The sequence below is a fragment of the Pan troglodytes genome, chromosome 2 (genome assembly GCF_028858775.2).
Source record: "Pan troglodytes isolate AG18354 chromosome 2, NHGRI_mPanTro3-v2.0_pri, whole genome shotgun sequence".
NCBI lineage: Eukaryota > Metazoa > Chordata > Mammalia > Primates > Hominidae > Pan > Pan troglodytes.
In genome coordinates this window covers 48,825,590-48,837,915 of record NC_086015.1, presented here as the reverse complement: position 1 = coordinate 48,837,915, position 12,326 = coordinate 48,825,590, and the positions used below count along the sequence as shown (strand labels likewise).

The 12,326-nt window shown below is 39.9% G+C and overlaps 1 protein-coding gene across 6 annotated transcripts in view; it reads right to left on the bottom strand.

Moving 5' to 3' along the window:
- The window catches only part of KIF15 (kinesin family member 15), a 118,688-nt gene that overhangs the window by 45,719 nt on the left and 60,643 nt on the right, over positions 1-12,326 (bottom strand). For all 6 annotated transcript variants that reach the window (XR_678921.5, XR_008546959.2, XR_010155579.1 and 3 more), the window contains exons 20-23: positions 11,307-11,472; positions 1,743-1,893; positions 1,459-1,544; positions 389-458 (exon numbers count right to left, since the gene is read on the bottom strand). Coding sequence is in view for 2 of the 6 variants with exons in the window: in XM_516403.8 (XP_516403.5) it covers positions 389-458; positions 1,459-1,544; positions 1,743-1,893; positions 11,307-11,472 (473 nt within the window). In the remaining 4 variants the exon portion in view is untranslated. The remainder of the gene's footprint in view (positions 1-388; positions 459-1,458; positions 1,545-1,742; positions 1,894-11,306; positions 11,473-12,326) is intronic.

Here is a 12,326-nt window from a genome sequence, read left to right as displayed (position 1 = left end):
ACTTGAGCTCAGGAGTTCGATCCTGGGCAACATGGTGAAACCCCATCTCTATAAAAAATACAAAAATTTAGCCAGGCATAGTGGTGCATGCCCATAGTCCCAGCTACTCGAGAGGCTGAGGTGGGAAAATCACCTGAGCTTGGGAAGTCAAGGCTACAGTGAGCCATCACTGCGCCACTGCACTGCAGCCTGGGTGACAGAGTGAGAAACTGTCTTAAAAAAAGAAGAAAAAAATAAAATTAAAAATAATAGAACCAGTCCCAAATTCCATTTCTTTCTTACTAATTTCCAACATCTGCAAGCTGAAATCATTATAATAAGCCTTTTAGGTATCAGGAATAAAAGTTATAAACTTCAAATACTAGAGTTAGAGTAACAGGAAATTTACCTGCTGCTCACACTTGGCCGTCTCTTTCTGTTTCTCCTGACGTACAGCCTCAAGAACTTTTAAGATTTCTCTGGAAGAGAATAATTATCTTTTACCCCTGACTTCATTCAATGAAAACAGGAACTGAATCTGTTAGTACAGAATAGATTAAGTGCAAATGAACTTTGTTAGGCACACCCTTGGTGTCAGGCATTACCTTCCAGGGGGGATCAGAAATTTGAACCCATTTCTTCAAAAATTATTCAATGAGAACCCATTTTTGTGCCATGACTGTTTTTCCTCAGAGTGTTTAGTACTCCTAAATATAACATATATCATATAGTATTTGTTTATTACCTGTCTCCCTGTGCTAGAAGTTAAAATCCACGAGGACAGGGATGTTTTGTTCACTGTTTCAACTCTAAATGTTCTGGCATTCACCAGATCAGTGCCTGGCTTGTTGGATATCAATAAATGTTTGAATAAATGAGTAAATGTCAATTGCTTGTCTCTCAACTGGATGTAAGCTCTACGTTCACCACTGTATACCAGGGCCTAGAAGAAAATCGACCTCATAGGAAGAACTCCATAAGTACCTACTGAATAAACAAATTCTTCTCATTAGAGTGACTCTCAGCCTAGTGACCGAGGCCCAAAGATTCACTGAGATTACCAAGGAGAGGAACCTGGAAAGAGGGAAGAAATATGGCAGCATTCCTGTTAGGGGACATTCCTGGTAGAAAAAGATTTGTAGACACAGAAATAAAAATCTGTCTCCTCCTTCCAATAATAAAAGGAAGAGTTAGAAGTCATCTTATTATATATTTGCTGTGATTTATTTACAGAAGACCCTGAGTTCTGATTACCACCAATTGCTATTCATTTAAAAGTACTATAGCTAGTTGTTACATGTTTTGAAAAATTAAGTTTCTCCACATAGCCATTTATACAAAAGAACCTGCTGTTGCTTTTGGAATGCTTTAAAAAAATAACTCTTTACAGGGTATTGGCAATAAAAAAAAAAACAAGATTAAGACTGTGGTATTAAACAATATTCTAGTATGCTAGTAGAAAAGATAAATAGCACTCACTTAGAACTGTTTTCTTTATCTTCTTCAAACTGTAATGATAATTTGTTATTGCGTTCTTTTTCTGCCTCAAGAAGCTCCATCAAATTCTAAAAGACAACATTAGATTTTAAGTAACTGTTACTAGTAATGCATAGTCAATGAACATGTCAAGTACCTTCTATGTGGCAGGCACTGTGGGCAAGTATAGCAAAGAAGGAGGAAAGGACAGTCCTTGTCCTACACTCAAAAGGACAGTCACAGATGCGGGACAAATTCACCAATTACCAACTCCCTTCTTAACATACATTCAGATCAGATTTCAGAGTTTCATTTTCTTTTTTGAAGTTTTGGAGGTTTCTTGAAAGTTGGTCAATCTCAAATTTCATTATTTCTTGTAAGTTGTCATAGGAATCCTGCAGGCAGGCTTTGCTCTCAAGCAGCTTTTCGTTTTCTAACCTTTATAAGGAAAACATTTTTAAAATGGTAAATAAACATTTAATGTATTTCTATTAATCAGATCATCTGCAGTTCAATTTATCCCATCTACAGCCCATTCCCAACTCACATAAGCCTCGAGTGATATAAGGCTCCTTATGGACCTGTGTGAAATGTCCATGATGCACAAACATGTGAGACACACTGGACCATAGAGTAGTTTGGTAGGAACAGAAAAGACAAGTGGGAGCATTAGCTTGCAAGCATCACTTCCTCATTCTTTCTCCATGGCTTCAACCAGACATGCTTAATTGATGAGCAATTTATAGTAATTAGACTCATTTAGGGGTTTCCAGACCTAACGCTCACGTAAGCCAGGCACTGGCTGTTAATTTCCAAGTTTTATTGATAGCTCAACTCCAACTATTCATACATCCTCTCAGCTCTAGGAACATTAAGATGACAATGTGACTTTGATTTGAGCAAGAGAGAAAATGTTTTTGGAAGATAACTACTGCTTTTTTTGGTTTTCATCCTCTTATTTCCCTCCTGAGTAAGCTGTAGCACCTCCAAGAATCCAGAGCTCAGCCAAGAACTACCACACAATCAATCTGACCTCTGGATCATCCAAAGCAGATGTCCTAGCTTATGTACAGAAGGTTATTATATATGGAATATCTGCTGTACTAACTCAAAGCAGGGCAGAAGCAGCAAATCATAAAGTGGTATAAATCAATTGCTAAAGACAGATACATGGGCAATAGATGGTAGGGAAGGGGAACATATTTATGTATTTATGGCATAAACTATATAGATATAGATATATAAAGTAGACAAAATAATTCAAGAAACACATGGCAGTGTCATGCTGTTTCATTCACAGGACTTAACAACCATTGAAGGCCACAGTGGAATATAAGTAGCCCAGTAAATGATGTACTTAAACTGGAGACACTGAGAAGGTTAAATTGTGTTCAGTGTATTTAAAAAGCTAGGAAGAGGCTGGGCACAGTGGCTCATGCCTCTAATCCCAGCACTTTGGGAAGCTGAGGTGGGTGGACTGCTTGAACTCAGGGGTTTGAAAACAGCCTGGGCAACATGGCGAAACTCTGTCTCTACAAAAAATACAAAAATTAGCTGGGTGCACTGGCATGTGCCTGTAGTCCCAGCTATGTGGGGAGCTGAGGTAGGAGGACAGCTTGAGCCCGGGATATTGAGGCTGCAGTAAGCCATGTTTATGCCACTGCACTCCAGCCTGGCTGACAAAGTGAGACACTGTCTCAAAAACAAACAAACAAACAAACCTAGGAAGTATTTAATGATGAAAATAGAATTTAAGTACGTAGCAAAATATAGTGGATTCTTAACATTTTTTGATGTAGTTCAACTCTGACATATAAACATCAGGAAATTAAGATCCCATGAGATTAGTGACGTCAAAACAAATTACACCGGTGAAACCCCGTCTCTACTAAAAATAGAAAAAATTAGCCGGGCGTGGTGGCGGGCGCCTGTAGTCCCAGCTACTCGGGAGGCTGAGGCAGGAGAATGGCGTGAACCCAGGAGGCGGAGCTTGCAGTGAGCTGAAATCGGGCCACTGCACTCCAGCCTGGGCGAAAGAGCAAGACTCCGTCTCAAAAAAAAAAAAAAAACAAATTACACAAAATAGTTTGAGTTGAGGCCAAGATTATTAGATCCAGTGATTCAGAAGTTAAAACAAATGCTAAGGGTAAGAGAAGGCAACAGTGCACCTGTGATAAGTTATCAATAAATTACCTATTTTGTTTAACTAATTTGAGTTGGGTTATACCACTTGCACTTCAAATAGATTACAGGCCAATCAGACAGCTAGATAAGTGGACTTGGTGCTGGGGAAATGGGACAGGGTGGTGGAGGCTGTGCTGACCCAGACAGCACATTCTGTCTCTAAAGAGAAAGGGGTGAATTTTGCAGCAACTGATGGCTGCCATGCAGGGATGTGGGCCTAGTGGTACCAAATAGTATGACTTTGCTAGAGAATGCTGAAATATAGATTTTTATAAGAAAACACTCAATTTTTAAAATGCTATGTTCATTTATTTTTCTTTAGCCACTGGGCAGGCCTAAGAAAAATGTATGTGAATTAGGCAAGATGGCCAAATAGGAAGAGCTGCAGTCTGCAGCTCCCAGCGGGATCGATGCAGAAGATGGGTGATTTTTACATTTCCAACCGAGGTACCTGGTTCATCTCACTGGGACTGGTTGGACAGTGGGTGCAGACCACGGAGGGCAAGCTGAAGCAGGGCAGGCGTCGCCTCACCCAGGAAGCGCAAGGGGTCAGGGAATTTCCCTTTCCTAGCCAAGGGAAGCCGTGACAGACTGTACCTGGAAAAATGGGACACTTCTGCCATAATACTGAGCTTTTCCAATGGTCTTATCAAATGGCACACCAGAAGATTATATCCCGCACCTAGCTCGGTGGGTCCCACGCCCACAGAGCCTCACTCACTGCTAGCACAGCAGTCTGAGATCGACCTGTGAGGCAGCAGCCTGGCAGGGGGAGGGCCATCCGCCATTGCTGAGGCTTGAGTAGGTAAACAAAGCGGCCTGGAAGCTTGAACTGGGTGGAGCCCACCACAGCTCAGCAAGGCCGGCTGCCTCTATAGATTCCACCTCTGGGGGCAGAGCATAGCTGAGCAAAAGGCAGCAGAAACCTCTGCAGACTTAAACGTCCCTGTCTGATAGCTCTGAAGAGTACAGCGGTTCTCCCAACACGGTGTTTGAGCACTGAGAATGGACAGACTGCCTCCTCAAGTGGGTCCCTGACCTCTGTGTAGCCTAACTGGCATAAACCTCCCAGTAGGGGCCGACTGACACCTCATACAGGTGGGTGCCCCTCTGGGACGAAGCTTCCAGAGGAAGGATCAGGCAGCAATATTTGCTGTTCTGCAGCCTCCGCTGGTGATACCCAGGCAAACAGGGTCTGGAGTGAGCCTCCAGCAAACACCAACAGAGCTGCAGCTGAGGGACCTGACTGTTAGAAGGAAAACTAACAAACAGAAAGGAATAGCATCAACACCAACAAAAAGGGCATCCATACCAAAACCCCATCTGTCAGTCACCAATATCAAAGACCAAAGGTAGATAAAACCACAAAAATGGGGAGAAACCACAGGAGAAAAGCTGAAAATTCTAAAAACTAGAGCGCCTCTTCTCCTCCAAAGGATTGTAGCTCCTCGCCAGCAATAGAACAAAGCTGGACGAGAATAACTTTGACGAGTTGACAGAAGTAGGCTTCAGAAGGTCGGTAATAACAAACTTCGACAAGCTAAAGGACCATCTTCAAACCCATTGCAAGGAAGCTAAAAACCTTGAAAAAAGATTAGACGAATGGCTAACTAGAATAAACAGTGTAGAGAAGACCTTAAATGAACTGATGGGGCTGAAAACCAGAGCATGAGAACTTCATGACACCTGCACAAGCTTCAACAGTTGATTCGATCAAGTGGAAGAAAGGGTATCACTGAGTGAAGATCAAATTAATGAAATAAAGCGAGAAGAGAAGTTTAGAGAAAAGAGAGTAAAAAGAAATGAACAAAGCCTCCAAGAAACATGGGACTATGTGAAAAGACCAAATCTACATTTGATTGGTGTACCTGAAAGTGATGGGGATAATGGAACCAAGTTGGAAAACACTCTTCAGGATATTATCCAGGAGAACTTCCCCAACCTAGCAAGGCAGGCCAACATTCAAATTCAGGAAAAACAGAGAATACCACAAATATACTCCTCGAGAAGAGCAACCCCAAGACACATAATTGTCAGATTCACCAAGGTTGAAATGAAGGAAAAAATGTTAAGGGCAGCCAGAGAGAAAGGTCAGGTTACCCACAAAGGTAAGCCCATCAGACTAACAGCGGATCTCTCAGCAGAAACTCTACAAGCCAGAAGAGAGTGGGGGGCAATATTCAACATTCTTAAATAAAGAATTTTCAACCCAGAATTTCATATCCAGCCAAACTAAGATTCATAAGTGAAGGAGAAATAAAATCCTTTACAGACAAGCAAATGCTGAGAGATTTTGTCACCATCAGGCCTGCCTTACAAGAGCTCCTAAAGAAAGCACTAAAAATGGAAAGGAACAACCAGTACCAGCCACTGCAAAAACATGCCAAATTGTAAAGACCATCGATGCTAGGAAGAAACGGCATCAACTAACGAGCAAAATAACCAGCTAACATCATAATGACAGGATCAAATTCACACATAACAATATTAACCTTAAATGTAAATGGGCTAAATGCCCCAATTAAAAGACACCAACTGGCAAATTGGATAGTCAAGACCCATTGGTGTGCTGTATTCAGGAGACCCATCTTATGTGCAGAGACACACATAGGTTCAAAATAAAGGGATGGAGGAAGATCTACCAAGCAAATGGAAAGCAAAAAAAAAGCAGGGATTGCAATCCTAGTCTCTGATAAAACAGACTTTAAACCAACAAAGATCAAAAGAGACAAAGAAGGCCATTACATAATGATAAAGGGATCAATTCAACAAAAAGAGCTAACTATCCTAAATATATATGCACCCAATACAGGAGCACCAAGATTCATAAAGCAAGTCCTGAGGGACCTACAAAGAGACTTAGACTCCCACACATTAATAATGGGAGACTTTAACACCCCACTGTCAATATTAGACAGATCAACGAGACAGAAGGTTAACAAGGGTATCCAGGACTTGAACTCAGCTCTGGACCAAGCGGACCTAATAGACATCTACAGAACTCTCCACCCCAAATCAACAGAATATACATTCTTCTCAGCACCACATTGCACTTATTCCAAAATTGACCACATAGTTAAAAGTAAAGCACTCCTCAGCAAATGTAAAAAAAACAGAAATCACAACAAACTGTCTCTTAGACCACAGTGCAATAAATTAGATCTCAGGATTAAGAGACTCACTCAAAACTGCACCACTACATGGAAACTGAACAACCTGCTCCTGAATGACTACTGGGTAAATAACGAAATGAAGGCAGAAATAAAGATGTTCTTTGAAATCAATGGGAACAAAGATACAACGTACCAGAATCTCTGGGACACATTCAAAGCAGTGTGTAGAGGGAAATTCATAGCACTGAATGCCCACAGGAGAAAGCAGGAAAGATCTAAAATCGACACCCTAACATCACAATTAAAAGAACTAGAGAAGCAAGAGCAAACAAATTCAAAAGCTAGCAGAAGGCAGGAAATAACTAAGATCAGAGCAGAACTGAAGGAGATAGAGACATAAAAAACCCTTCAGAAAATTAATGAATCCAGGAGCTGGTTTTTTGAAAAGATCAACAAAATTGATAAGACTGCTAGCAAGACTAATAAAGAAGAAAAGAAAGAAGAATCAAATAGATGCAATAAAAAATGATAAAGGGGATATCACCACCTATCCCACAGAAATACAAACTACCATCAGAGAATAATATAAACACCTCTACGCAAATAAACTAGAAAATCTAGAAGAAATGGATGAATTCCTGGACACATACACCCTCCCAAGACTAAACCAGGAAGAAGCTGAATCTCTGAATACACCAATAACAGGCTCTGAAATTGAGGCCATAATTAATAGCCTAGCAACCAAAAAAAGTCTAGGACCAGACGGATTCACAGCCAAATTCTATCAGAGGTACAAAGAGGAGCTGGTACCATCCCTTCTGAAACTATTCCAATCAATAGAAAAAGAGGGAATACTCCCTAACTCATTTTATGAGGCCAGCATCATCCTGATACCAAAGCCTGGCAGAGACACAACAAAAAAAGAGAATTTTAGATCAATATCCCTGATGAACATCGATGCAAAAATCCTCAATAAAATACTGGCAAACTGAATCCAGCAGCACATCAAAAAGCTTATCCACCACAATAAAGTCGGCTGTATCTATGGCATGCAAGGCTGGTTCAACATACGCAAATCAATAAATGCAATCCATCACATAAACAGAACCAATGACAAAAACCACATGATTATCTCAATAGATGCAGAAAAGGCCTTCGACAAAATTCAACAGCACTTCATGCTAAAAACTCTCAATAAACTAGATATTGATGGAACGTATCTCAAAATAATAAGAGCTATTTATGACAAACCCACAGCCAATATCATACTGAATGGACAAAAACTGGAAGCATTCCCTTTGAAAACTGGCACAACACAGGGATGCCCTCTCTTACCACTCCTCTTCAATATAGTGTTGGAAGTTCTGGCCAGGGCAATCAGGCAAGAGAAAGAAATAAAGTGTATTCAATTAGGAAAAGGGGAAGTCAAATTGTCCCTGTTTGCAGATGACATGATTGTATATTTAGAAAACCCCATCATCTCAGCCCAAAATCTCCTTAAGCTGATAAGCAACTTCAGCAAAGTCTCAGGATAGAAAATCAATGTGCAAAAATCACAAGCATTCCTATAAACCAGTAACAGACAAACGGAGAGCCAAATTATGAGTGAACTCCCATTCACAGCTGCTACAAAGAGAATAAAATACCTAGGAATCCAACTTACAAGGGATGTGAAGGACCTCTTCAAGGAGAACTACAAACCACTGCTCAACGAAATAAAAGAGGACACAAACAAATGGAAGAACATTCCATGCTCATGGGTAGGAAGAATCAATATTGTGAAAAATGGCCATACTGCCCAAGATAATTTTATAGATTCAATGCCATCCCCATCAAGCTATCAATGACTTTCTTCACAGAATTGGAAAAAACTACTTTAAAGTTCATATGTAACCAAAAAAGAGCCCGCATTGCCAAGACAATCCTAAGCCAAAAGAACAAAGTTGGAGGCATCACGCTACCTGACTTCAAACTATACTACAAGGCTACAGTAACCAAAACAGCACGGTACTGGTACCAAAACAGAGATATAGACCAACGGAACAGAACATAGGTCTCAGAAATAATACCACACATCTACAACCATCTGATCTTTGACAAACCTGAGAAAAACAAGAAATGGGGAAAGGGTTTCCTGTTTAATAAATGGTGCTGGGAAAACTGGCTAGCCATATGTAGAAAGCTGAAACTGGATCCCTTCCTTACACTTTATACAAAAATTAATTCAAGATGGATTAAAGACTTAAATGTTGGACCTAAAACCATAAAAACCCTAGAAGAAAACCTAGGCAATACCATTCAAGACACAGGCATGGGTAAAGACTTCATGAGTAAAACACCAAAAGCAATGGCAACAAAAGCCAACATAGACAAATGGGATCTAATTAAACTAAAGAGCCTCTGCACAGCAAAAGAAACGACCATCAGAGTGAACAGGCAACCTACAGAATGGGAGAAAATTTTTGCAATCTACCCATCTGACAAAGGGCTAATATCCAGAATCTACAAAGAACTTAAACAAATTTACAAGAAAAAAACAAACAACCCCATCAAAAAGTGGGCAAAGGATATGAACAGACACTTCTCAAAAAAAAAACATTTATGCAGCCAACAGACACATGAAAAAAATGCTCATCATCACTGGTCATCAGATAAATGCAAATCAAAACCACAATGAGACACCATCTCACACCAGTTAGAATGGCAATCATTAAAGTCAGGGAACAAAAGATGCTGGAGAGGATGTGGAGAAATAGGAACACTTTTACACTGTTGGTGGGAGCATAAATTAGTTCAACCATTGTGGAAGACAGTGTGGCAATCCCTCAAGGATCTAGAACTAGAAATACCATTTGAGCCACCGATCCCATTACTTGGTATATACCCAAAGGATTATAAATCATGCTACTATAAAGACACATGCACACATATGTTTATTGTGGCACTATTCACAATAGCAAAGACTTGGAACCAACCCAAATGTCCATCAATGATAGACTAGATTTAGAAAATGTGGCATATATACACATGGAATACTATGCAGCCATAAAAAAGGATGAGTTCATGTCCTTTGCAGGGACATGGATGAAGCTGGAAACCATCATTCTCAGCAAACTATCACAAGGACAGAACACCAAACACCTCATGTTCTCACTCATAGGTGGGAACTGAACAATGAGAACACCTGGACACAGGGTGGGGAACATCACACACCGGGGCCTGTCAAGGGGTGGGGGGCTGGGGGAGGAATAGCATTAGGAGGAATACCTAATGTAAATGATGAGTTAATGGGTACAGCAAAGCAACATGGCACATGTATACCTATGTAACAAACCTGCACGTTGTGCACATGTACCCTAGAAATTAAAGTAAAATAAAAAAAAAATTTTTAAAAAGGAGAAGCAGCAGCAGCAGATAAATATGGGATTTTGCCTAAAACTCAAGCTATTCAACATTCAGTGAGATAGAGATATGGCAAGGAAAGGTTACAAATGTCATCACTTTCTCTTTTATGAAACTATTGTCGGTATTTCATTAGTAATAATTATGCATTTTTTCATTTTACAAATAGAAATGAATCTTTAAAAAAAAAAAAGAAAAATGTATGTATAGGTGGCTCTGGCCTGCAGATCTCAAGTTTTCTTCCTCGCTTTCAATTTCTGGTTGTATATCCAAAAAACACTCAACAGCTACAGATTTTAATCTTTGTAACATCTACAAAAATTAAACTCAAGGCTGCCTATTAGTAGCTTTTCCAGAGCAAACAGTTACATTCACATCACATTCACAGTATAACATTCATGTCCATTATTAAATTATGGCTATAGACACAGGAGACATTATCAAAAAGTGTTATGTTATACAAAAGGTTGAAATTAGCAAGAAGAAAAAAAGAAACAGTAAATAACAAAGAATAAACTATTTAGATGTGAGATTACATTTGTTTCAAGATATCAGCACTTGACTAATCAGCCAGCCTTTGTAGAGTTAGTGTGCACAGCAGTGAAGACTATGGTTTTGGTTTACCTTACACTGACTGTCCTTTCTTCTAGTAAGAGCACACCTTTCCCTCCAGAGCAGGCACATTACTCTATGTCAGGCCAGTGCCATCTCCAACCTGGTAAAGTGACTGGTCCAAAGGTGAGCAGATGACTCAAGCAAAACCAATTCAGATTTTCTCTGGGATAATACATGGCTATTGGGAGAGAGTATTTCTTTACAGGGGTTTTTATCCTGGGAACCAAAATATGGAGCTGTGTGAGGCAATCTGTTCCTTGTCACATAGAAGAAGGACCTCAGTAATAGGAGGGAATAAGAGCAACACATAGAACAGAGCATAGCTGAGAGAGATAGAACACTGACAATATTGCTTGAGACTCAGACTAGTTTGTTCCTGAAACCAAAATCACCTCTGGGGCTTCCAATATTGGAGCCAATAAATTATCTTTTTTATTTGTCTAACTGCTTTGAGTTGAGTTTATAACACTTCCAACTTCAAACAGTCGTAGGTTACAGCCAATCAGGCAAATTGAAACCATAAAAGAACAACTCTACCTGAGATTATCTAATTGAAGCTGTACATGCATGTGTCTTTCAGAAAGTTTGTTGAATTCTTTCTCCTGACTCGTTTTGAATGAACTATATTCCAATTTCACTGAAGAAAGCTCCTTGTCAGCAGAATGAAGGACTACTCGCAGGTCATGTACCTCACTTTTCAAAACTAAAAAACAAAGAAAACATATCCTCAATAGGTTTCTTAAAGCAGACAAACAAATCTGATAGGTACTATTCCCACAATTAGCAAAATCAAGTCGAAGAGACTATTTTAAGGAAAAATGTTAAAGAATTAAGCGGCGGGTACCTAGCAGCACTGAGATTTCTGTTTTCTTCCTCTCCCTTGCACATGGTTTTTCGTAAATTTCTACTGAAATAGAAAGCATTAACATCTGTCCCTGACTTACAGGTCACTTGACTTTGCTAGATTTCTCCTGTAAAATGTGCTTCAAAACTCCTAATATAAGGGCAGACACAGTGGCTTATGCCTATAATCCCAGTACTTTGTGAGGCTGAGGCAGGCGAAATGCTTGAGGTCAGGAGTTCGAGACCAGACTGAGCAACATGGCAAAACCCTGTCTCTACCAAAAATACAAAAAATTAGCTGGCTGTGGTGGTGAGCACCTGTGGTCCCATCTACTCAGCAGGCTGAGGTGGGAGGATCGCTTGAGCCTGGGAGTTGGAGGTTACAGTGAGCCGAGATTGCACCCACTGCACTCCAGCCTGGGTGACAAAGTGAGACTCTGTCTCAAAACAAACAAACAAACAAAACTCTTAATATAAGAAAAAAAATTAAAAGATGTAACATATTTTGAGTGAGCTCATCTTAGTTATTGAAAATCCCTTGGAAATTTGCCTAAACTTTCCAACATGGGTTAACTACTTCAGGTCTTCTAAGACAACTACAACTGCAAATAGTATTAGTTAACTTTTTAGTTCAAAGAAAATAGAATGGCTATCTCTTTTTGTTTTAGCTTTATTACAAACCACTGCAAATACTTTAATGAAGGGAAAAATAAA